The sequence below is a fragment of the Lithobates pipiens genome, unplaced genomic scaffold, assembly GCF_037356315.1.
Source record: "Lithobates pipiens isolate NorthernLeopardFrog02 unplaced genomic scaffold, aLitPip1_a1.2 Scaffold_8, whole genome shotgun sequence".
Classification (NCBI taxonomy): Eukaryota; Metazoa; Chordata; class Amphibia; order Anura; family Ranidae; genus Lithobates; species Lithobates pipiens.
Window position 1 is genome coordinate 15,434,791 of NW_027507903.1, and position 26,516 is coordinate 15,461,306.

At 45.6% G+C, this 26,516-nt stretch overlaps 1 protein-coding gene and 1 long non-coding RNA gene across 2 annotated transcripts in view; both read right to left on the bottom strand.

Annotated features, from left to right (window-relative positions):
• Positions 1–26,516, bottom strand: part of LOC143963333 (leucine-rich repeat serine/threonine-protein kinase 1-like) — a gene marked incomplete in the record, with an annotated part of 364,270 nt that overhangs the window by 113,339 nt on the left and 224,415 nt on the right. The window contains 3 exon segments of the mRNA XM_077472944.1: positions 4,824–4,944; positions 7,883–8,055; positions 11,569–11,733. Of these exon segments, the coding sequence (XP_077329070.1) occupies positions 4,824–4,944; positions 7,883–8,055; positions 11,569–11,733 (459 nt within the window).
• On the bottom strand, positions 13,265–14,900 carry LOC143960208 (uncharacterized). Its single transcript, XR_013270282.1, has 3 exons — positions 14,853–14,900; positions 14,617–14,738; positions 13,265–13,952 (listed from the first exon to the last, which is right to left on the bottom strand). It is a non-coding gene; the product is annotated as an uncharacterized LOC143960208 (long non-coding RNA).

A 26,516-nucleotide genomic window follows, 5' to 3' on the forward strand; every position in this document is an offset into this window, starting at 1 on the left:
AAGCACTCTATGAATGGAGGACGGGGCAGATGAATGAAAGATCCACCTCCTCCATTTATAGAGCACTTTTCATTGCTTTGCATTCATTACTGGCATTGCACTCGCAATTTTACTGATTTTAGTCACAATGCTTTGCAAGCTCATTTACAAAAAATAAATGGACATTTTTTTTTTTCCTGCTTGTAATTTTATTTCTTTGCAAAAGGTGGACTTGGCCTTTAAAAGGTCACCGATGATGTTTCAAGTACAAAGTATGGCAAAGATGTTTGCAAATTAAAAATATGCTTTTTGTTTTAAATTTTGAGCATTTTCTTTTTTGCAACGCAAAACAAAGTGATAATGAAAAGAACATTAAATCGGACCTTCAGTCATTTTTTCATCTATTAAATCTTCTGCCCTTGTTGTTGTTTTAACTGTGGATAGTAAAACTTTTTTTTTTCTGCCAGTAAATACCTTATAATACAGTCCACTTCCTGTTTCTTGTCTGGTCATTAGCCTAGGCTTATGACATCAAGCACAGCTCTCTCTCTCAGGCCGCGTACACACGGGCGGACTGTTCGCCCAACCTTGTCCGCTGAACAGTGTTTGGGCGGACAGTCCGCTCGTGTGTGGGCTTTCAGCGGACAGTTTCAGCGGACAGTTTGACGGACAAAGTCTTTCGGAAATTCCGAAAAACTGTCCGCTGAAACTGTGTTTGAGCGAACAGTCCGCCCGTGTGTAGGCTACTTTCGAAATGAGCAAACTGTTCCCGCTCGGAGGAGTCTGCTCATTTCGAGCGCGTGTGAAGGTAGGCGGGGCCCGCGACGGAGACGTCGCGGGCTCCGCCGCCTGGAATGGGCTTAAAGGGGAACCCCAACGCCGAAAAAAATCGGCGTGGGGGTTCCCCCAAAGTCCACAACAGACCCTTGTCCGAGCACGCTACCCGGCCGGCCAGGAAAGGGGGGCGAGCGAGCGCGCCCCCCCTCCTGAGCCGTACCAGGCCGCGTGCCCTCAACATGGGGGGGTGCCTTGGGGAAGGGGGGCCCGCGCGGCCCCCCCACCCCAAAGCACCTTGTCCCCATGTTGATGAGGACAAGGGCCTCTTCCCGACAACCCTGGCCGTTGGTTGTCGGGGTCTGCGGGCGGGGGGCTTATCGGAATCCGGGAGCCCCCTTTAAGAAGGGGGCCCCCGGATACCGGCCCCCCACCCTATGTGAATGAGTATGAGGTACAATGTACCCCTACCCATTCACCTGTGAAATAAAGTACAAAAAAAAAACACAACACAGAGAAAAAATATTTTATTGCACAGCTCCGGGGGTCTTCCGTCTTCGGGGGTCTTCTCGCCGGACTCCTCCGCTATCTTCGTGTAGCTCTTTTACTAGCGGAGGAGCCCAGCTTTCTTCCTCCCCGCCGCCGGCCTCTTCTCCCGACTTCGGGGGTCTTGTCCCCCTCTTCGGTTCTTCTGCCGGGCCACCGCGCCTTCTTATAGCTCTTTTACAGGCGGTGGCCCGGTCTTCTGTCGCCGCTGCCTTCCGTTCTTCTGTCGCCGCCTTCGGTTCTTCTGCCGGGCCACCGCGCCTTCTTGTAGCTCTTTTACAGGCGGTGGCCCGGTCTTCTGTCGCCGCTGTCGCTGTCGCCGTCGCCGCCTTCCGTTCTTCTTCTTCTTCTTGTTCTTCTTCTTCTTCCCCAGGAGATGTTGACACGTCGCTCTCTCCGGCCGGAATGCCAGAGCCGCGCTGTGCAGTCACTTATATAGTGACAATGGGGCGGTGTCACATGGTATATGTCACATGGGTTGGTCACATGGTGACCCCGCCCCCTTACGATGTCATAGTCCCCATGTGACATCAACCCATTTGACCAACCCATGTGACATATACCATGTGACACCGCCCCATTGTCACTATATAAGTGACCGCACAGCGCGGCTCTGGCATTCCGGCCCGAGAGAGCGACGTGTCAACATCTCCTGGGGAAGAAGAAGAAGAACAAGAAGAAGAAGAACGGAAGGCGGCGACGGCGACAGCGACAGCGGCGACAGAAGACCGGGCCACCGCCTGTAAAAGAGCTACAAGAAGGCGCGGTGGCCCGGCAGAAGAACCGAAGGCGGCGACAGAAGAACGGAAGGCAGCGGCGACAGAAGACCGGGCCACCACCTGTAAAAGAGCTATAAGAAGGCGCGGTGGCCCGGCAGAAGAACCGAAGATGGGGACAAGACCCCCGAAGTCGGGAGAAGAGGCCGGCGGCGGGGAGGAAGAAAGCCGGGCTCCTCCGCTAGTAAAAGAGCTACACGAAGATAGCGGAGGAGTCCGGCGAGAAGACCCCCGAAGACGGAAGACCCCCGGAGCTGTGCAATAAAATATTTTTTCTCTGTGTTGTGTTTTTTTTTGTACTTTATTTCACAGGTGAATGGGTAGGGGTACATTGTACCCCATACTCATTCACATAGGGTGGGGGGCCGGTATCCGGGGGCCCCCTTCTTAAAGGGGGCTCCCGGATTCCGATAAGCCCCCCGCCCGCAGACCCCGACAACCAACGGCCAGGGTTGTCGGGAAGAGGCCCTTGTCCTCATCAACATGGGGACAAGGTGCTTTGGGGTGGGGGGCCGCGCGGCCCCCCCTTCCCCAAGGCACCCCCCCCATGTTGAGGGCACGCGGCCTGGTACGGCTCAGGAGGAGGGGGCGCGCTCGCTCGCCCCCCTTTCCTGGCCGGCCGGGTAGCGTGCTCGGACAAGGGTCTGTTGTGGACTTTGGGGGAACCCCCACGCCGATTTTTTTCGGCGTTGGGGTTCCCCTTTAAGTCCATTCCAGGCGGCGGAGCCCGCGACGTCTCCTTCGCGGGCCCCGCCTACCTGTACACGCGCTCGAAATGGGCGGATTTGCCTCCGCCTTACGTGGGCGAGTCCGTTCATTTCAAAAGTTGAGCGAACTGTTTGTCAAACAGTTCGCTGAAACAGTCCGCTCAAAAAGTGCCGTGTGTGGCCATGTCCGTCCATGCTAATTTTGAGCGGACTGTTTGCCGAAACTGTTTGACAAACAAAGTTGGGCGAACAGTCCGCCCATGTGTACGCGGCCTCACTCTCCTGAGAGTTTGCCAGGAAGGGGGGGGGGGGGTAACTCATAAGAGGGTCAATGAGAGCTGCAGAGCTGGAGGTGTCTGAAAATCTAGGAACTGGACAGGCAGCAGCTTCAGCTGCCCACAGTTAAAATGGATGCAGCCAGATTCAGTGGAGGGATATTTCTGCAGCTAGGGTTGCCACCTGTCCGGGATTCACCCAGACAGTCCAGGTTTTGAATTATGTGTCTAGGTTTCAGGCGGACTGAAACTGGGACACATTATTCAGACCAGGCTGTGGCTCCCCAAGTAACCAAGATAGTCACACACAAATCTGTTGCCACCTGGGAGCTGCAGACGGCTGTCTGGGGTCAGGTTCGGCATCACTGGGGGGCAGGGCGATGAGGTCAGCAAAATAATTTGGCCACACCCACTTTTTTCTATGGCACGCCATGCGTACCGCATTACTACTCTCCTTGGGTTTGTCATGAAGAAAAGGTGGCAACCCTATCTGCAGCATATTTGGCAAGTACAGAATCACAATATATATATAAAATAATATGCAAAGTGGTTGGAGGGAAGCTTCAGAATGGCAAAGATGTTTTTATTCCAAATTATGTGAAACGACTGCAGTTCCTCTTTAACTATTACGGTAATAATAAAATTATAGAAATAAAAAAATAATAGGGGAGAAGGGGAGGAATGGGAGCTTTTGGGTTAATAAGGGGTTTATGTAGGAATACATTTTATGTAAAAGGTTCCCCAACTGATGTCATAAGTCGATCAAAGGTCACACCTACATATCAATGAAATAATAAACACAATGAAGCAATAGAACGTTACATTGTACTTACTCAAATGACTATTTATAGTCAAAAATAGCAATACTTCAATGTGCAGACACCTATGTTTTACCTCTGCATTGTCTGTCACCCTAAATACTTACCTGAGTCCGATCTCAATCCAGCGATGTGCATGAGAGCAGCAGCTCTCTCCCTCCTCATTGGCTCAGAAACAGCAGCGGTAGCCATTGGCTCCTGCTGCTGCCCGATCACAGCCAGTGGGGAGGGAGAAAGGCCTCAAGTGTCAATGGACATAGGGAGGCGGCTCGGGAGGGAACGCGCACGAGTGCTCCCATAACAAGCGGCTTTCTACGGGGGCACTCGGTAAGGGTTGAGGAGCGGACAGCGCCGGTGGGGGACCCGAGGAGAGGAGGGCCAGGGCTGCTCTGTGCAAAATCATTACATAGAGCAGGTAAGTTGAATGATGCTGCCCATCCAACTAAGGACATCTAAAAGCAGCAAAAAAAAAAAAAAAAAGTATTGCCAAGAAAATCTCTGGATTAAAGCAAGAATTTTTTTTTTTTTTACTTTATCTTGCATGTGCTATGCATTTTAGGTTATTTTTGTTGAGTACTGCTTTAATCCACAACTAGTTTTCTTCTACACACAGGAAGATGTTAAAATCCAGGTCCGCAATACACAGTCTTGTCCTTTACCAGATGCCACCTTAAAACCAGCCCACCCAGAACCCCATCTTTCCTGAGTTTCCTCCAGTTTGTGAGACTCTACTGGTCATTGAGCCTTTCACACCGTACTGATGGATTAGGTGGAAAGTGGCTTAGATCTGAGGTCCGGTTTGTTAGATCACCAGATGAGTTCCCTTCAGTGTGTGACTGTCATATATTTGAAGGTGCAGATAAAGGAAGTCTGTGAAGAAGAAAATTAGAGCAAACTAAAAGAAAATACAGTACAGACAACCACATTGAAAAGTCATAGATTATTTACCAGTCTCCCTACTAGTTTTTGGGATCCAATTGTGCTCCCCACGTCCTTCATATTACAAGCCGCATGGAAGATGAGGTGTCGTAACCCATCCAAACCTTCAAGCGTCCTGCAGGAGAGCTCACTGGCAAAGAGAAAACATCAATATGCGTAATTCTCTACATTTAACAGGGAAAGCAAAGTACCATTGAAAGTGGTTGTAAACCCTCCCCCACAACTTTGTCCCATGTAAATCAGCATAAAAAACCCCAATGAACACTGCTTGTAGATATCTCCTTACTTGCTTAGTATTGTTGTAATCCTTGTTGTTCTGTAGAATGAAGTCACTGAGCATGCCCAGATCTCCCCTGATTTAAGGCACACTCTCTATGTGCTTATCTATCTGTTATCAGGACTTCCTACAGCACAACACTGAACTCTGCTAATCATTCAGAGCTTCCTCCTACACACCATGTGACCATGTGACCTCACATACAGTCTAAACTTGGCCATTACTGCAGTCTTACCAGCTGAAGCTGATAAGTCTGACAAAGGGAAAACATTAGACATCGGCACAAGTAAATACTATGAAATAAACAAGTAAGCTATGAACAGGGAAGCAGGATTGCCATAGAAACGTTGGATTGAAAAGGAGGCTTGGTTAACAGTACAGGAAGTGCTCAATGTAAGGGCGGAAATGCACTCCACTGTGGACTCAGAAAACAATACTTAAGATGGAGCTGCCTAACCCCTGGAAACAAGTTTTTTAAAGTTTCTTTAAACAGTAAGTAATATGCGATTTGGGCTGGATTACAGTGGCTATAGTCTGATAATGATTTATTATAATGGACTAAATGAAAAGAAGCATCAGAGTGGGAGAGTTTACTTCCTCTTGAATACATTATATATGCATTAAAATAGACTGATTTTAATAACCCTTGTTTGAGGATCACAAGGCGGCTTTAGATTTTGGTAAGCCTCCTTAAGGTGGCCATAGAGGATAGAATTTCGAAACGAAAAATTCTTAGGAAAAGTCTTATGAAAATTCCCATAACATTAGAAGGAAAGCCTGTGTTTGTGTCAGCGCTGGGCTCAGCCCTTCCTTCTCAGAGCTGGCCATTCAGCTGTCGGCTATTTGCCAGCTCCTATCTCTCCACAGTTACTCAGCTGTTGATGATATCCTGCTCGTCAGTCCTGCCTACTTAAGCCGTCCAGCCCAGAGGATCTCTGCCTTAGCCTTGGTCAACATCACAGAAACGCTCTCCTGCGATCCTGTTCAAGACCTGCTTCGCTGACATCCATTCTGGCTCCAGATCCTGCTTGCTGTTCCACTACATTGATCCCTGACTTCTGGCTTGGCTGACTATCCGTTCCGGTTACTGTGCTTTGGCTATGTTTTGACTACGTTTGTTCTTTTTACCTTTATTATTAAACAAGTGTGATTTACCTGTACTTCTGTCTCGGCCTGATTAAATGGTTTCTGACAGTCTGTTTTTAACATTTGCCTTTGCAATGAATCAACTTTACCGAACAAAAACCACATACACTGTTAGAAATGTGTTAGTTCGAGAAAAATTTCCTACCCTGCCCCTTAAAATTTTCTTGTCACTGCAGTTGACAATAAACGCCGATTTGACCCCACTAATGCTTGGACAAAAACGAACAAACTTTCTTCGAGTATTCTTTTCCCAAGAATTTCCAATCTAAATTCTCCCCATCTATGGGCAGCTTTAGAGTTTTTATATCTCTCAAGGTGTCATCAGTTCACTTGCTTGGTGTGCACACCTGCTGTGACCAATGTAAGGGGGTTCTCATGCCCCTTGCTAAATGGGCAGGGACACTTTAATCTCCAAGGAGGACAGGAGTATGGGATTATGTCAAGGAGATCCTTCTTTGAGAATCTAAGATTGATTACATCTGTAAGTATAGGTTCCAACTAGAACTCTAACATTTTTTGGGTGGCTCAAGGCTTTGTGGGGTTCAGGATAAAGCTTGAAGGAGAAGTAGGGCCAAAGGTTTTTTGGCCCTACTTCTCCTATGGATCACAGGAGAAGTCAATTGTTACTCCTGTGACCCATTTTCAGCTGACAGTGGGCTTTAGCTGGTCCAGGCTCTGGAAACATCCCAGATGCCGGGGTCCACTTAGATGCCTAGACTGGAAACTGGCTCAGCCTCTCAGTGAGCCACTGAGAGCCTGAGCTAGCCGCTCCTGTCCCCTCCACAGTCCAGCGCTCCAGTAAGCACTGGAGGAGCAGAGAAGGGATCCAGAGACTGACAGTCAAGAGCTCTCTGCTCGCTGAAGACTGACAACTGATCATTCAGCGGTCTTTGATCGCTCAGGTCTCAGTCTAAAGCTGGCCATACACCTATAGATTATCGCCAGATTTTCTATGGTTAGATGGAAAAAGTACAACAGATTTCTTAATGTTCGCTAAACTGTGTGGATGGAGGAATCTCCAACTTTTTCCATCTAACCATAGAAAATCTGCAGATAATCTATAGGTGTATGGCCAGCTTTAGAAGCAGCGGGAGGACCAGATGCAGCATCGGACCGATGACGTATCTACCCAGGTGAGTACTGGTAATTATATATATTTTTTTAAGAACCCGTACTTCTCTTTTAAAGGGTTAATTCTCCATTTCAGAAAAAATAAGAAAAGTGAACTAACACCCTACACCCTTCCTTGGTCCCCACTGTACTTACCTCTATGGATGATTAGCTGTCAGTGCCCAGACAGCCAGTGTAACACTCCGGGGATTTGAAATCCTCCCTCTACTTTTTGCAGCACTTCCAGGACAGATCAGAGCGATTCTCTGTGCCAGGGCTGACCAACCAAAATTGCTCTGATCTATCCTTGAAGCCCTGCAAAAAGTGGAGCATGGATTTCAATTCCCGAGATTGCTACACTGGCTGCATTGGCACTGACAGTTAATCACCCATGGAGGTAAGTACAGTGAGGACTGGAGGGGTGGGGTGGGTGTAAGGCGCAAGTTCACCTTTTCATTTTTCTGAAAAGATGAATTTGCACTTCCAGTCAATGAAAAGAGGGGGAGGGAAAGAAAGAAAAGCAGATAATACTCACTGTAAGTGTTTGATGGTTATATCAGGAAACCCTGTAGCCCTAGAACCTGATGGAGAACGGCAGAGAGCCAAAACGTAGGCACGGAGAGTGGCTATTCTCTCCAAACGAAACTTGGTCTCTATGAAGTCTAGGTGTGTCCCCACCACTAAAACCACAGAATTGGGTGCTTTTGCCTGGAAAGAAATAGCATAAAAAATAAAAAATAAATCCATGTGAGCCATCACCAAAGTACAGCTGAGTACAGATTCTAGATGAGATAGCCTGAGGGCTTTGGGAGATAAAATTGTCAATTAAAGCTTCCCATACACCAGTAGACTTTTATTCAAACATTCATATGCAATTCTAAAAATTTTTGCGTCACAGCATTCGATGATGCCACAAAAGAGTCAATGAATTTTATTCCAAAGTTTTTAAAAATATACACTATATTGTCAAAAGTATCAGGACGCCTGCCTTTACATGCACATGAACTATAATGGCATCCCAGTCTTACTCCGTAGGGTTCAAAATTTAAGCTCCAGAAGGTCCCCCCCCCAACCCCATGACCAGGCCAATTTTTGGCACTGCGCTACTTTAACTGGTAAATGTGCGGTCATACAATGCTGTAGCTAAACTAAATTTATAAACATTTTTTTCACACAAATAGAGCTTTGTTTTGGTGGTATTTAATCACCACATTTAAAATATATATATTTTTTTTTACTCTGCCATAAAACATATCTAATTTAAAAAAAAAATCTAGTTTCTTCATAAATTTTGACTAAAGTAAAATTCTGCTACGTTTTTGATTTAAAAAACAAAAAACAAAAATCCCTTTATTGATTGGTTTGCATGAAAGATTTAGTGCCTAGAAGCTATGATATATATGCTGGGTTAAAAGTGTGCCTATGTGTAATGTGTGTGCAGCATGCTGCTCTTACTAACTCATCTCCAAGTTTCTCATCCCCGCTTTGCAGGGAAGAGAAACACAGATGATTCCCTGTGTACAGAGCTCTGTGTTGATTGTCAACACAGAGCTCTTGGCCGTGAATGTACACAGCTGATCAGCATGTCCCTGCCGTGAATCATTAGTTGGGACTTGCTGAGAAGGCTCCCCGCTCTGTACAGTCACAGCAGGAGCAGAGTGGGGGGTGCACATGTGCATGCCGACCAACCATCCCAGAGCAGCAGTTTTGTGATTGAAGCCACTGGTAGTGGAAGCAAGTGGCTGCGGGTTACCTGCATTGAGCCATAGACTTCTGTTATTACCTGCGGGTTTGTTGCGCCTTCAGAAAGTGCACCACAACTGCAGAATATAATAGAAGTTTATGGCTAAGTGCAGTTAACCCGCAGAAAATCCACAGGTTCACTGCGCTGCCCCCACGCTTTGGTAGTGTGAATGCAGCCTTAGGCCCCTTTCACATGATTGGTCAGACCCAATCAGACTTACTATTCACCTCTATGGAGCAGCAGATGTAAATGGACTTGTGTCTGTTTACACCCGCCTACCTAAAAAAAAAAAATATAGAAAGGGATCTGCCCCTTCCGTCTGGACAAATCGGATTGGCTCAGAGGGCCCATAGAGTAGAGTGGGCTGTGTCTGTGGACACGGACCTGTCATCCTCCCGCTCCGCTCATTGTGGCCCGCAACCAATTACCAATTCACCTAAGTGGCCCTCGCTCTTCAAAAGGTTGGGCACCCCTGCCCTAAACCCAGAAGTAGGCAGTCACTTTGCTTACAGCTGCCGCTCGCCTGCAGTACAGTGCGGTAGGGTGGGCAACAAGTGGTCATTCATGCTATTCTGTATACATAAAAAACATTTAACTTGGAGAGAAATTGGCCTAACAGCATTGAGTTTTGCCCCATTTGCACAGAACAAATGTGCATGCAGTTTGCCGGGAGCAATAGCTCCGCAATTTTTTTTTTTTTTATAAATATACCCCTAATGAAAGGGATTGTAAAGACAGAAGGTTTTTTATCTTAATGCATTAAGCCACTCTCAGTCCTCCTAATGCCTACCTGAGGCCCCTCTCTGTCCAGCAATGTCTACGAGTGTCTCACCTGCCCGAGATTCTCCCTCCTGACAGTGGTGCCATTGTCTCCCGCTGCTGTCAATCAAAGTCAGCCAGCCAATCGGGACAGATGGGTCAGAGCTCTGTGTCTGAATGGATACAGGGAGCTGTGACTCAGCTCGGGTTCCCCCCATAGCAAGCTGCTTACTGTGGGCACACTTAACAGCAGGGAGAAGCCAGGAGCACAGAAGAGGGACCCAAGAAGAGAAGGATCCAGGTTGCTCTGTGCAAAATCCACTACAACAGAGCAGGGAAGTATGACATGTTTGTTATATTTATAGGGGGGAAAAAAACAAGCCTTTAAGCCTTTATAATCACTTGAAATATTCTAAACTATCCTAAATACACCCCTAAACACACCCTCTACATAAAAGAAAAAAAAAAGGTGTTTTTAAAAACAAATTTCACTTAAGCAGTTTAACCGCTTGCCGTTCGCCTAACGTCATATGATGTAGCAGACTTTGAGCGGTGATATCTGAATGATGCCTGCAGCAAGAATGATCATAGTGGCTGTTCAGCTGCTTAATCGCAAACCGGAGAAGGAATCAACAGGCCCCAGATGCGGACCATAGGGATTTCTGGTGAGCCAGAGTGTCCCCGGAGTCTCTCTGATCATTCAGGGGGTCGGGGGCGATGTTGTGACGTCACACCTCTGCATTCTAAAAAAAAATGGTGCCGCCTCGGCTGGAAAGCCGAGATATTTTTTTTTGGGGGATTTCAGGCTTTTCAGCCTAGGGGTGAGATGTGGGGACTTACTGACCCCAGATCTCACTGTAAAGAGGACCTGTCATGCTTATTCCTATTACAAGGGATATTTACATAAACTTGTAAAGTGCCCCTGTCCCCACATGCTCGCTCGCAGAAGCGAACACATACGCAAGTCGCACCCACATATGTAAACGACATTCAAAACACACATGTGAGGTATCACCGCAAACGTTAGAACGAGAGCAATAATTCTAGCACTAGACCTCCTCTGTAACTCAAAAACAGGTAAACTGTAAAAAAACAAAACAAAAAAAAAAACATAAGCGTCGCCTATGGGGACTGAAGTACTGAAGTTTGGCACCATTCTATACGTGTGTGCGCAATTTTGAAGCGCGACATGTTAGGTATCTATTTACTCGGCATAACATCTTTCACATTTATACAAAAAAAATTGGGCTAACTTTTTTTCTTAATTCATGAACCCCCCCCCCAAAAAAGTGTTTTAAAAATTACTGTTCAAATACCGTGTGAGATAAAAAAAGTTGCAATGACCCCCATCTTATTCTCTAGGGTCTCTGCTAAAAAAAAAAAAAATATATATATATATATATATATATATATATATATAAATACATATATGTATGTATATATACATATATGTATGTATATATATATATACAGTACATACACATATAATGTTTGGGGGTTCTGTGTAATTTTCTAGCAAAACAATTGTGATTTTTACATGTAGGAGAGAAATGTCAGACTTGGCCTGGTAGGCAAGTGGTTAATGAGCAAAACTGAGAGGCCCCCCTGAAATCCTTCACCAAAATTACTCTATTCATCCCTACTTGTATAATATTATCATCATCAACATAAAGGAGTCAGAACACATGTATGCCACATTCAGTAGAATATCGTCTTACCTCGATATTGAGAAGCCAGTACTGGAGATTGGACACCGCCTCTTCCCCCAGGGCCAGGTTCCACACCACGATGTACAAGGCCTTGTCTGTAAGGAAGCACTGGTTCACTGCAGCCACTGTTGCGGAGCCTCCCATGTCCCATACATGGAACTGCACAGAATCAACCTACTTAAGCAACACAGGACAGTGCAGAATGGAACAGTGAGTGGAACGCTAAATCACTGCAGCTCAATCGCATAAAATTGAAAAATGTAGCAGAAAATTAGTCAATTTTTGTAGCAAAATTTCCAACATTTTACAATAATTTTCAGGCACACGGTGCTGCTGAGGTGCATCTAGGCCAGTCATTCTCAACTAGGGTTCCCTGGAAGCCTGGGGTTCCTCCAGAGACTACAAAAAAAAAAGAAAAAAAGAGAGGGCGCACCAGCCTAGCACATTACCATTTACACCATTAAGAAGAAAAGCAAATAGTATACTCACAAACAATTTTTCAGTGGATAAGCATATCAAAAGACCAAGAACCAACAATCTCCAGATCAACTACTGTACAAAATAAGGTCCATTGGCATGGACCATAGGGTGAGTACATAGAATGAAATCTGGCTACAAGGGCGAGTTCAGAGGGTGGTGATAAATGGGGAGCACTTGAAATGGTCAGGGGTGGGTAGTGGGGTCCCCCAGGGTTCTGTGCTGGGACCAATCCTATTTAATTTGTTAATAAATGACCTGGAGGATGGGGTAAACAGTTCAATCTCAGTATTTGCGGACGATACTAAGCTAAGCAGGGCAATAACTTCTCCGCAGGATGTGGAAACGTTGCAAGAAGATCTGAACAAATGAATGGGGTGGGCAACTACATGGCAAATGAGGTTCAATGTAGAAAAATGTAAAATACATTTGGGTGGCAAAAATCTGAGTGCAATTTATAGACTGGGGGAGAACCTCTGGGGGGATCTAGGATGGAAAAGGACCTGGGGGGTCCTAGTAGATGATAGGCTCAGTAATGCCAAGCTGCTGCTAACAAAGCAAACAGAATATTGGCATTAAAAAGAGGATCCACTCCAGAGATAAAACGACAATTCTCCCGCTCTACAAGACTCTGGTCCGGCCGCACCTGGAGTATGCTGTCCAGTTCTGGGCACCAGTCCTCAGGAAGGATGTACTGGAAATGGATCGAGTACAAAGAAGGGCAACAAAGCTAATAAAGGGTCTGGAGGATATTAGTTATGAGGAAAGGTTGGGAGCACTGAACTTATTCTCTCTGGAGAAGAGACGCTTGAGAGGGGATATGATTTCAATTTATAAATACCGGACTGGTGACCCCACAATAGGGAGAAAACTTTTCCACATAAGGGAATTTAATAAGACACACGGCCATTCACTAAAATTAGAAGAAAAGAGGTTAAACCTTAAACTACGTAGAGGGTTTTTTTTTTACTATAAGAGCAGCAAGGATGTGGAATTCCCTTCCACAGGTGGTGGTCTCAGCGGGGGGAGCATCGATAGTTTCAAAAACTATTAGATAGAGGCACCTGAACAACCGAAACATACAGGGATATACAATGTAATACTGACATATAATTACACACATAGGCTGGACTTGATGGTCTTTTTATCGACCTCACCTTCTATGTAACAGATATATATATATATATATATATATATATATATATATATTATATGTATTGGAAGGAACACACTGCTAACAAGAGCAAAAAGGGTGCTGCTCACCCCTATGAATCAGAAAAATAAAACGAATTCCCCCACCAACGGGATTTTTAGGCAGCAATAAACAGTAAGCGTAGCATACTATATAAAAAAGATTACTTTATTGTGTGGTAAAAACATGAGCTTCACCCAGGTATTTAAAATAAAAAGATATAAATAGAACCAAGCTTGTACATACAAAAATTGCAATGACAATTGGGCATACACTAAGCAGACCTAACTATAAATATACTGTATAAGATTAGTAACAGCAAAAATAAATTTATAGTGCTAACGCGTTTCAACCACTAGGGTCTTCTTCAGAGAAAGTCTGTTGATAGAGAGACAAGATACAACTTAATAAATCTATCGAATAGGATTAGTATTAAACATATTCTAGATTTGTCAGTGTAATTACCCAGTATGGTATTGCCAAGAGGTTCATACAAATTATAGTGCTTAATGGTGGAGTTTACCCAGGTTCATGCTTAGACGTCCTTCACAGGTTACAAAAGATATATGGTCCATACATCTCGCCACAGAATCCAGCAGTGGGGTGAGGGTCGGAAGCCCAGAGGCGCGGCTCACGAGCGGTCACACGACAAAACCCTATGCCCCACAAAGGTTGTAGGGAATAGGTGCAAGCGTAGGCAGCCTGCCTGTATGGTAAGTCACGCCTGTGGTGAAAATCCCAACATAGTCGCAATTAGACATATATATTTATATATTTGTTTTTTATATTCTATATTATATATATATAGACCCACATATGGGGTATGGGGATATCTTATATATGATTTGTGTGCAGATAAAGGGAATATCCCCAGATATCTGTATTCACATCCAAAAAAAAAAAATTAATAAATAAAAAAAATAAAAAAAAAAAAAGGGGGGGGGGGGGGAAGGGGGAGGGAAGGGGGGGAAAAGAAAAACAAAACTCAGAAGGCAAGCACGTATTGAAAAGAAGGAACAGAAACAGCAAACGTGGTTGAAAATCAAAAGAAAACAAACGTGAGATGACATGTGGTAGGAACAGTGTGTGTGATGACAACCCGATATTGGGTGACTGTAGTGAATGAGTGAGTAAATGATGTGCAGGTGAAGTGAATAATGAGGTGAAAAGTGTGGGTGTTGGTGTGATGAAAAAAATTAGAGGGATAACATGTTAGGAAATCAGAGTGACAATGGGAGGAGTGCATAGGGGTGCTAGTGACGGATAGAGGTAAAAATGAAAATACATGGAAATGCTAATGTTGAACTGGTGAAAGGTGACAGAAAAGAAAAAAAAGAAACCATTCAGATGTGATAAACCATGTTTATACTGAGAGTGATAACAGTTACCTGGATAGCTGGGCTGAACAAAAGATTCCCAAAATGGAAAAGGAGAGACAGTAGCTGGGAAACTATCCCGGGAAGAGTGCCAGATACGGTCAATGACTCCTAGTCCATAGGGGCACCCCCATCTAAGAATAAATAGAATGATAAAGCGAGCTAGCTGTTAGAAAAGCTAGTTTTTCAGAAGTTTGTTTAAGTAAAATGGGGGCATGTCAGCCAGGTTAGCAAATAGTCAAACTTACCAACCAGGGATTCAAAGGTACGAGAGTCCTTGTTTGTGTACAGGAGCTGATGTATGCTGCCAAGTGTACTGTGTTATATAGTGCCCCGGGATTGCATCACAGGCATGGCCGCCCACCCATTGGCTGGAACCGCCTATTCTTGCTTGGCCGCCTAAACAGGTCGACCTCGTGTGAGCGCCCCGGCGTCCCGGAAGGTCGTAAAGCGACCCCGAAACGACGTCACTTCCGACGCAAATGCACGACGTGATTGCGTCACGTCCGTCCGTACGAAGGGTCAGACGAACGTGAGGCACGTCCGGAAGTGTTCAGGGACGCCACCGACAAGGAAATACGTGTCTCCAATGGCTGGGCGGGACCAGCCCGCACCAGTCATATAAGGAGACATCTGTGGAGAGAGCCCTGCATGTGCACAGACAGGGGTCCCTCCTACCCTTGTCGGGGAGTCGCGCAAAAGAGGCAAACAGCCCCCCACACACCACCTCCTCCACATAAAGGTGGAAGGACATTGGAAGCAATGTGCGGAGGGACCATAGAAGTGGGGGACAAGCATAAACCCGGGTCAGGTCAATGTGGGGATATGTCGCTACTGTCCAATACCTCCCCTGACCCCCAGAACGGGGATGGGGTGAAGGTGTGTGGGTAGAAGGGGGGGAGGGAAGAAAAAAAAAAAAAAAAAAAAAAAAAAAAGGGGGGGGGGGGGGAAAGGGACAGGCGACCGATCCCAACACACCATTAGCTAAAAGAAGCCATTTGCTTAACCAAAGACAAGAATAAAATAACCTCTTTTTCAGATTATTACATATACACATATAGCATGCATGTCCCGACGTGCAAACGCACGTCTTTATTCAAGGACAGACAGAGTAAATATATAGCTAAGAAAATATATACAAACAGCAAAAATGAAGTGATGACATAATTATACAATGAATCACAGAAAAATATATGGTGTTCAGTTGCGAACACTATACCATGGTACCCTGTTTGGTTGTAATCATAATAATTAAAGATTATCAACAATTTATGAGAGGGGCATGGTCAGGGGGTGTTCCTAGACACTTACTAAAGAGTTAGAGAGGAGAAAAAGAGGGAACATAAAGGAGAACGGGCTCACAGAGAAAGGGGGCAGGTACACCCGGTATCTACTGTGTCCTCCCTGAGGAGAACCCCTTTAAGAAGGGAGCAAAAGAGACCGATTCGTTCAGGCCTGGGAAAGAGGTGGCATCCAATTTATGTATCCACCTCTGTTCCCGTTGTAATAGGGTCTTATTCCAGTCGCCCCCCCGAGCAGGTATGTGTATACGGTCCAGGGCTGTAAATGTAAACTTAGGCATTCTGTAGTTGTGTATTTGCACAACGTGACGTCCAATCGGCAGGTAATAGTTGCCAATTTCCATGCTGTACACATGTTTAGACATTCGGCGATGGAATTCCTGTTTTGTTTTGCCTACGTAGTACGCCCCACACTCGCATTCTAAGAAGTAAACCACACCCCGTGTCTGACAATTCACGAAGTGTGTGGGTCGAAAGTTGGCACCGTTTGGTAGACAGAAGGTTTTATCACGTCTAATATATTTACAACATGAGCAGTGATTGCAAGGGAAGGAGCCGAGAACTGAGCAGTGTTTGGACCTTTTGTTCTCATTCCTATATTCGCTCTGCACCAGTTTATCGTATAGTGAAGAGGCCCTTTTGAAAGAGATAAGGGGGCGTGCTGGAACCAGACAGCCGATCTTAGGATCGTCTTTTAAGATCGACCAGTATTTTTGGATGATACCCAAAATAATATTGTGTTGTTTACTGAAGCGCATAATGATCCTCAGTGAGTCCGCTGTAGGGTCACTGCGTTCCTTTTTAGAGAACAAGAGGTCCCTGCGTGGTAACACTGCAACTTTGTTGTAAGCCCTGCGAAGGCAGGAGCGACTATATCCTCGCGCAAGGAATCTAGTCTGAAGTTTCTGTGCCTCTTCTTTAAAGAGACTGTCATTAGAACAGTTTCTGCGGAGGCGGAGATATTGGCCGTAGGGTATAGACCGTTTTAGGGCCACAGTCAAGAGTGACTCTTCCCATTGTCACTCTGATTTCCTAACATGTTATCCCTCTAATTTTTTTCATCACACCAACACCCACACTTTTCACTTCACCTGCACATCATTTACTCACTCATTCACTACAGTCACCCAATATCGGGTTGTCATCACACACACTGTTTCTACCACATGTCATCTCACGTTTGTTTTCTTTTGTGTTTCAACCACGTTTGCTGTTTCTGTTCCTTCTTTTCAATACGTGCTTGCCTTCTGAGTTTTGTTTTTCTTTTCCCCCCCTTCCCTCCCCCTTCCCTCCCCCTTCCCTCCCCCTTCCCCCCCCCCCCCCCCTTTTTTTTTTTTTTTTTTTTTTTTTTTTGGATGTGAATACAGATATCTGGGGATATTCCCTTTATATGCACACAAATCATATATAAGATATCTCCATACCCCATATGTGGGTCTATATATATATAATATAGAATATAAAAAACAAATATATAAATATATATGTCTAATTGCGACTATGTTGGGATTTTCACCACAGGCGTGACTTACCATACAGGCAGGCTGCCTACGCTTGCACCTATTCCCTACAACCTTTGTGGGGCATAGGGTTTTGTCGTGTGACCGCTCGTGAGCCGCGCCTCTGGGCTTCCGACCCTCACCCCACTGCTGGATTCTGTGGCGAGATGTATGGACCATATATCTTTTGTAACCTGTGAAGGACGTCTAAGCATGAACCTGGGTAAACTCCACCATTAAGCACTATAATTTGTATGAACCTCTTGGCAATACCATACTGGGTAATTACACTGACAAATCTAGAATATGTTTAATACTAATCCTATTCGATAGATTTATTAAGTTGTATCTTGTCTCTCTATCAACAGACTTTCTCTGAAGAAGACCCTAGTGGTTGAAACGCGTTAGAACTATAAATTTATTTTTGCTGTTACTAATCTTATACAGTATATTTATAGTTAGGTCTGCTTAGTGTATGCCCAATTGTCATTGCAATTTTTGTATGTACAAGCTTGGTTCTATTTATATCTTTTTATTTTAAATACCTGGGTGAAGCTCATGTTTTTACCACACAATAAAGTAATCTTTTTTATATAGTATGCTACGCTTACTGTTTATTGCTGCCTAAAAATCCCGTTGGTGGGGGAATTCGTTTTATTTTTATATATTATATGTAACCCCAACTATGCATGTCCAATAACGCAGAAAGAACCCTTTTGCATCAGATATGACCTAAGTGTTTCGAGGGATAACCTCTCTTCTTCAGGTCCCCTCAAAACGCGTAAAAGACATACTGCACATAAAACGGATCTTCCTGTGTCATAGGACATGCATAGTTGATTTGGAGACAGTCAGTTCTTGGCTTTTTGACATGCTTATCTACTTAAATTGTGAGTACATTTTCTTTTCTTCTTCAACAAACAGTGCATTATGGTAATGTGTTAGTTTGGTGCACCCTTTTTGTTGTTTTGTAGTGCTGTGAATGAGGGGATTCCAGTCTCAGGAGGGCTGCAGCGCTGTAACCACAAACTGGAAGAGTGGAAAGCCTGCTAGATCATTAGCAGCACATTCGAGTGCAGGAGATTGTGTGTATAAAGTTCTTCCAGAGGCCGATAGGGGTTCCCTGAATATTGAGCAGTTTGTGCCTCATAGACAAGTAACCCCTGACAACAACAATCTTTTTAGCTATCTGGAGGGGAGATTATTCCAATGACTACAAATATACGGAGCTTTCTTTCCACTGACCAACACGCTAGCAATTATTAGCAGGGGTTACCGAGACCAGCAAGTTATTTTAAGGGTTCCTCCATGTTAAACTGGTTGTACCTTACATACTGTATATCCAGTGAAGTGACTGGCCTCAGGTGACACCCAGAGGTGAAAAAAATCCTCATACATAAGTTGTACCTGTTTACCTGCAATTTTTCTCTTCTCTGCAGCCATCCAAACGACAGAATTTATACAGCTTGTCCAAGCTTTCAGAAAGCAGGGGCCAGGGAGCTGAAGTTACACTCTGCAGAGCTCAGTGAAAGCTGGTTGGGAGGGAAGGGACACAACCCAATTCATAGCACACGGGAAAAAAGCTCAGGCTGTCATTCACAGGCTGTGTGCTGGAGATTCCTCCCGTGTCACCTTTTTACTGTATCCCTTGGTGTCAGGAAAACTTGTCAGAAGTGACTCATGCAGATAGCAAAGGAAGGAGGCATCAGAAAGAAATGATACTTAGATTAAGAAAGGTACACACTATAGAGTGGTATGCTTTGTTCATTTTTCATGTTTGAGGTTTACAACCATATTAACCACTTGATGACCATCTATAGCAGTTTTGTATATATGTATATATACCTGATCTTGCACTTCTGCCTGCAGGGGGCGTGCTCGCCACCAGCAAGCCCGTTCTGCTGTGATTATTCACAGCAGAAACCAATCTGCGGGTGCTCGGCACTTGATGTCCTCCGGCACCCGCCGATCATACCACACAGAACGGGATATGCTCATGTAAACGAGGCAGATCTCCGTTCTGACAGGGAAGGGATGGATTCTGTGTTGCTGCAAAACAGGGAATAAATTCCATCTCTTCCCCCTAGTAAAAGCAGCCCATACAGTACACAAAAACACTGGCTAGGCACACAGTTAACCCTTTTCTCACCCAAGATGTTTAACCTCTTCCCAGCCAGTGTCATTAGTACAGTGACAGTGCATATTTTTTTAGCACTGATTACTGTATTAGTGTCATTGGTTCCCGCACAGCGTCAAAAGGGTCAGTTAGTGTCCGATTTGTCTGCCGCAATATCGCAGTCCATAAGTCGCTGATCACCGCCATTACTAGTATAAAAAAAAATTCCATAAATATATACCATAGTTTGTAGACGCTATAACTTTCACATAAACCAATCAATATGCAAATTGGGATTTTTTTAAACAAAAATATGTGGGAGAATTCATATTGGCCTAAATTGATGAAGAAATTAGATTTTTTTTTTTAATTGGATTTGTTTTAAAGGAGAAAGTAAAAAATACTGTTTTTTTTTTATTGTTTTTTGTTTTCAAAATTTTATTTTTTGTTTATAGCACAAAAAGTAAAAAAAAAACCTCCCTAGGACACACTTAACCCTTTGATCGCCCCCTAGTGTTTAACCCCTTCCCTACCAGTGTCATTTACATGGTAATCAGTGCAGTTTTATAGCACTGAATGCTGTATAGAGGACAACGGTCCCAAAATAGTGTCAAAAGTGTCCGAAGTGCAATGTCGCAGTCACGATACAAATCGCAGATCGCCACCATTACTAATAAAAAAAAAAAATTATAATAAAAATGCCATTAAAACTAACCCCTATTTTGTAGATGCTATAACTTTTGCGCAAACCAATCAATATTCGATTATTGCGATTTTTTTTTTTAACCAAAAATATGAAGAAGAATACATCTCGGCCTAAACTGAGAAAGACATTTTTTTTTATATATTTTTTGGGGATATTTATTATAGCAAAAAAAAAAAAAAATAATGAATTTTTTTCCCAAATTGTCGCTCTTTTTTTTGTTAATAGCGCAAAAAATAAAAACCGCAGAGGTGATCAAATACCACCAAAAGAAAGCTCTATTTGTGAGAAAAAAAGTGACGTCAATTTTGTTTGTTTGCAGTGTTGCACGATCGCGCAATTGTCCGTTTAAGTAACTCAGTGCCGTATCGCAAAAAATGGCCTGGTCAGGAAGGAGGTCGAGTGGTTAAAGAGCTTGAGAAAGGAGCAGATCTAGGCTAATCACATGCAATACCTGGAGGGCACCGGGGGCTATAAACTCGTTTATGTTTACTACATTGGAATGATTTTTTTTTCAGTGCTGCTCAGTGAGAAATATGAGTTACTGAACATCACAAATAAAACACACAGCTATAACAAGCATAAATATTCTAATCTCAGAATATCAGCATTCCAAAGTCTCACCTTTTTAATGTAGCTGAAAGCAAACATTTTTTGAATTACTTTTATGAAAAGTTAGAAATGGATGTCAGATGTTCAATTTGGTATACAACATCTCTCATACATAGTAGCCAACACCAAGAAACAAGAATATGGGCCTATAGGATCTTTCCACAGGGGGGCGCTCTGCTCGGAGTCACGTTTAGGTCCAGGAAAAAAAAAAAATGTAAAAGGACTGCAGACCTGGACGGACTCGGAGGAAGGCAGATCTAAAAGGGATGCAAGTCTGTTTACATCCCCCTCACCAAAGAGCTGCATGGAGCTTCCAATCAGGTCCACCTGAAAGGTGAACGGGACCCGAAAAGACCGCGCAAAAGGGACCTTAAAAAAGTACAAATAATGTAAACCAATTTATTTATACTGTTAAAAATGTTATTCGTTAGCATACATCTATTATGATTTTTCAATACAATATTTGTACAGTATTGATCCACATCTCTGCTTATAACTCAATCATATCCCTTTTTCTATCCCTACAAAAGAATACAATAATGCATATTCATAGGAATCAACTTATGATGGGGAGGCTGTATACTGTACATTCTCAATGCATTTTGTGAACAAACTGCCTTCTTCAGCAGTGAGGTGTGTATATTATACACAACATACAAAACAAGATATGGTTATATTTTAAATATCTTTGTATTAGTTATGTACTAAATAAACATACCCACCTCACTCCTGAAGAAGTGAATTCACGAAACATGTTGAGAATGTGTACAGCCCCCCGTCATAAGTTTAATATTCATGAATATGTCCTACTGACACCATACACTGCCCTACTGACACCGTCCTCTACCTTACTGACACCATCCACTGCTATTCTGACACAATCCTCTGCCCTACTGACACTGTCCACACACTGTGCACTGCCCTAATGACACCATCCTCTGACCTGACTGTGCACACACCGTACACTGCCCTACTAATACCAACCCCTACCCTACTGACACTGTCCACTGCCCAAATGACACTTTTCACATACTGTGCACTGCCCTATTGACGCCGTCCACATAATGTCCACTGCTCTACCGAAACCGCCCACTGTCCTACCGACACCGCCCACTGCCCTACCGACACACTGCTCTGCCGACACCGCACACTGCTCTGCCGACACCGCACACTGCTCTGCCGACACCGCACACTGCCCTGCCGACACCGCACACTGCCCTGCCGACACCGCACACTGCCCTGCCGACACCGCACACTGCCCTGCCGACACCGCACACTGCCCTGCCGACACCGCACACTGCCCTGCCGACACCGCACACTGCCCTGCCGACACCGCACACTGCCCTTCCGACACCGTACACTGCCCTACCGACACCGCCCACTACTCTACCCATACCGCCACTACTCTACCCACACCGTCCACTGCCCTACCGACACAGTACACTACTCTACCGACACAGTACACTACTCTACCGACACAGTACACTACTCTACCGACACAGTACACTACTCTACCGACACAGTACACTACTCTACCGACACAGTACACTACTCTACCGACACAGTACACTACTCTACCGACACAGTACACTCTGCCCTGCCGACACCACCCACTGCCCTACCGACACCACCCACTGCCCTACCGACACCACCCACTACTCTACTGACACCACCCACTACTCTACTGACACCGCCCACTGCCCTACCGACACTGTGCACTACCCTACTGACACTGTTCCCATACTGTGCACTGCCCTATTGACACCGTCCACACACCATCCATTGCCTTACCGACACCGCCCACTGCCCTACCGACATTGTTCACATACTGTGCACTGCCCTATTGACACCATCCACACACTGTCCACTGCCCTACCGACACTGTCCACACACTGTCCACTGCCCTACTGACACCGTCCACACACTGTCCACTGCCCTACTGACACTGTCCACACACTGTCCACTGCCCTACTGACACCATCCACTGCCCTACTGACACTGTCCACACACTTACACACTTATCACTGCCTTACTGACACTGTCCACTACTCTAGTGATACCATCCACACATTGTCCACTGCCCTACTGACACTGTCCACTACCCTACTGACACTGTCCTAATAACACTGTCCACACACTGTCCACTACCCTACTGACACCGTTCACACACTGTGCACTGTCCTACTGACACCATCCACTACCCTAGTGATACCATCCACACTGTCTACTGCCCTGACACTGTCCACCTCCCTAATGACACTGCCCATTGCCCTACTGACAACAATCTCTGCCCTACTGCCTGACAATGTCCAGGCTCTCCTGTCATGCGAATTGGATGCGGGGAGACCTGCATCCAATTCGCATAATTGTAAACCCAGTCTAAAGGTAGGCCAATCTCATATTTTTTACAGTGACACTTGTTGTGTTGGTACAAGAATCCTTTTTTTTTTTTTAAACACGCCCCTTTAAGCGCCTCACACTGTTAACATAGTTTGGTCACAGCCATGGTTCACCGCAAGGCAATACGCGTGCCGCATTACCACTCTCCTTGGGGCACTCAAAGCTGCCCTAAGTCTTTTACAATCCTACAGTGTCTATACTAAAAAATATACATTTTTTAAAATATATAAAATTTCTGTGTGCCGCTAAAGTGTTCGCGTTTGGCTTGAAGAAAAGATGGCAGGCCTAGCCGCGGCTCCAGAGGAAAGCAGCAGCACTTTATAAGGTGATTTCAAGCCTCACCTTTGCAGCCGATTAGGAGGGGCTCTGCTGCTACAAAAGAAGAGAGCCCAGAAGCGGGTCTTTAATAATTCACTTCTTCTTTCTCCGGCGGCGTGCCTCAATACGGAGCTGCAGGTAGAGTCTGTAGGATCCAGAGCTTTGCACCCACAATCCACTAATTACCGCTGCCATGCTTTGCAGGCTCAAACACAAAAAAATAATAAATGCAGGTTGTTGCTTTGTGTAAAACGGGTACATTTTTTATTATTTTCTGAAAAAGGCGGAATGCTCCTTTAAGCAAAGCTTTTTCTCTACATTTGTGTCGGGTTTTTTACTAAAAATAAATTCAGATGCAACAAGGACTTATAATTGGTTGCTATAAAGTACCAGGCTTGCTTTTTCACTCGTCTATTGTATTTTATACGACCATCTAATATTAGCAATATTAGTGAAACATCCGTCTCAACAAAGAAGCATCCTAATACTTTCTGCTAATTAGTCAAATTAACAAACATATCCCAAACAGGATATTGGAAGCAAATTGTTTGCAGTATAATCGGTCTGCTGGAACAATCCTGTAAGCGCGGCCTGTGTGTCAGAAAATCCGGGTCTCTCTCTTCCCTCGGGTGAGAAGTGATCCACCGCAGGGGTTTGGATGAGCTTCCAGCACTGAGGTCACGCCGCACACAATGCGGTTTCTCGGCTCAAAGCGAGTCTCGGTGCTGCGATTGGCAGGTGACATTTGGCAAAGTTTTTATACCACTGGAAAAACAGCTCATTAATAGAGTGTGCCGTGTACAAACAGGAGTGATGGCAGATAAGATCCATCAGCCCACTTTACATTTCCGCTACCAGACGCCCGACTTCTACGCTGACTGTGCATTTCAATGGAAAAAGCTCCAGATCTTCACATATAGAAATAATCTGTGCTGTCACTTTTACAATTATCAATATCTGGTTAGCAGGGGACCCTTCCAGATCCCTTGTCACCAAGTCTACAAATTGGATACTCCTGTCTCAAAACATTTTTAATAAAAGGTTTTCAGAAATGTAAGATCACAGGACAACCATATTAACTTGGACAGTTCACCGTCAACAATGCTTGTTCTTTACCAGAATGGTGTACACCAGGGGTGGGCAACCATGAAGAGCTTGAAATTCACATTGCTCCCCTTACAGTAGTGTTCTCTGCCCCCTTCACATCGTCCTCTGCCCCCCAGTAGTGTCCTCTGCCCCCCTTCACATTAGTGTCCTCTGTCCCCCTTCACATCGTTCCCCCCCCCCCATAGTAGTGTCCTCTGCCCCCCTTCACATTAGTGTCCTCTGTCCCCCTTCACATCGTTCCCCCCCCCCCATAGTAGTGTCCTCTGCCCCCCTTCACATCATTCCCCCCCACAGTAGTGTCCTCTGCCCCCCTTCACGTCTCCCCCCCCCACAGTAGTGTCCTCTGCCCCAGTAGTGTCCTCTGCCCCCCTTCACATTAGTGTCCTCTGTCCCCCTTCACATCGTTCCCCCCCCCATAGTAGTGTCCTCTGCCCTCCTTCACATTAGTGTCCTCTGTCCTCCTTCACATCATTCCCCCCCATAGTAGTGTCCTCTGCCCCCCTTCACGTCTCCCCCCCCCGCAATAGTGTCCTCTGCCCCCCTTCACATCTCCCCCCCCCCACAGTAGTGTCCTCTGCCCCCATTCACATCGTTCCCCACCCACAGTAGTGTCCACTGCCCCCTTCACATCTCCCCCCCCCCCACAGTAGTTTCCACTGCCCCCCTTAACATCACCCCCCCACATTAGTGTCCTCTGCCCCCCTTCACATCATTCCCCACCCCCACAGTAGTGTCCTCTGCCCCCCTTCACATCTTCCCCCCATAGTAGTGTCCTCTGCCCCCCTTCGCATCTCCCCACCACAGTAGTGTCCTCTGCCCCCCTTCACATCGTCCCCACCCCCACAGTAGTGTCCTCTGCCCCCTTCACATCACCCCCCACATTAGTGTCCTCTACCCCCTTCACATCACCCCCCCACATTAGTGTCCTCTGCCCCTTCACATCACCCCCCCACATTAGTGTCCTCTGCCCCCTCCACATCACACCCCCCACATTAGTGTCCTCTGCCCCCTTTCACATCACCCCCCCCACATTAGTGTCCTCTGCCCCCCTTCACATCACCCCCCTACATAAGTGTCCTCTGCCCCCCTTCACATCACCCCCCCACATTAGTGTCCTCTGCCCCCCCTTCACATCACCCCCCCACATTCGTGTCCTCTGCCCCCTCCACATCACACCCCCCACATTAGTGTCCTCTGCCCCCTTTCACATCACCCCCCACATTAGTGTCCTCTGCCCCCCTTCACATCACCCCCCCACATTAGTGTCCTCTGCCCCCCTTCACATCACCCCCCTACATTAGTGTCCTCTGCCCCCCTTCACATCACCCCCTCACATTAGTGTCCTCTGCCCCCCTTCACATCACCCCCCCACAGTAGTATCCTCTGTCCCCCTTCACATAACCCCCTACAGTAGTATCCTCTGTCCCCCTTTACATAACCTCCTACAGTAGTATCCTGTGTTATCCTTCACATGACCCTCACAGTAGTATCCTCTGTCCCCCTTCACATTACTCCCCCCCATTAGTGTCCTTTGCCCTCCTTCACATGACTCCCCTTGCCACAGTAGTGTCTTCTGTCCCCCTTCACATCACCCCCCCCTGTAGTGTCCTATGCCCCCCTTTACATCACTACCCCCCTCCCCACACAGTAGTATCCTCTGTCCTCCTTCACATCACCCCCTACAGTAGTGTCCTGTGTCACCCTCCACATTACCCTCACAGTAGTATCCTTTTAACCCCTTCACATCACTCTACCATCCCTACAGTAGATTCCTCTGTCCTCTTTTACATCACTCCACCCCATAGTAGTATCCTCTGTCACCCTTTGCATCACCGCCCCCCCCCCCCCGGAGGTGT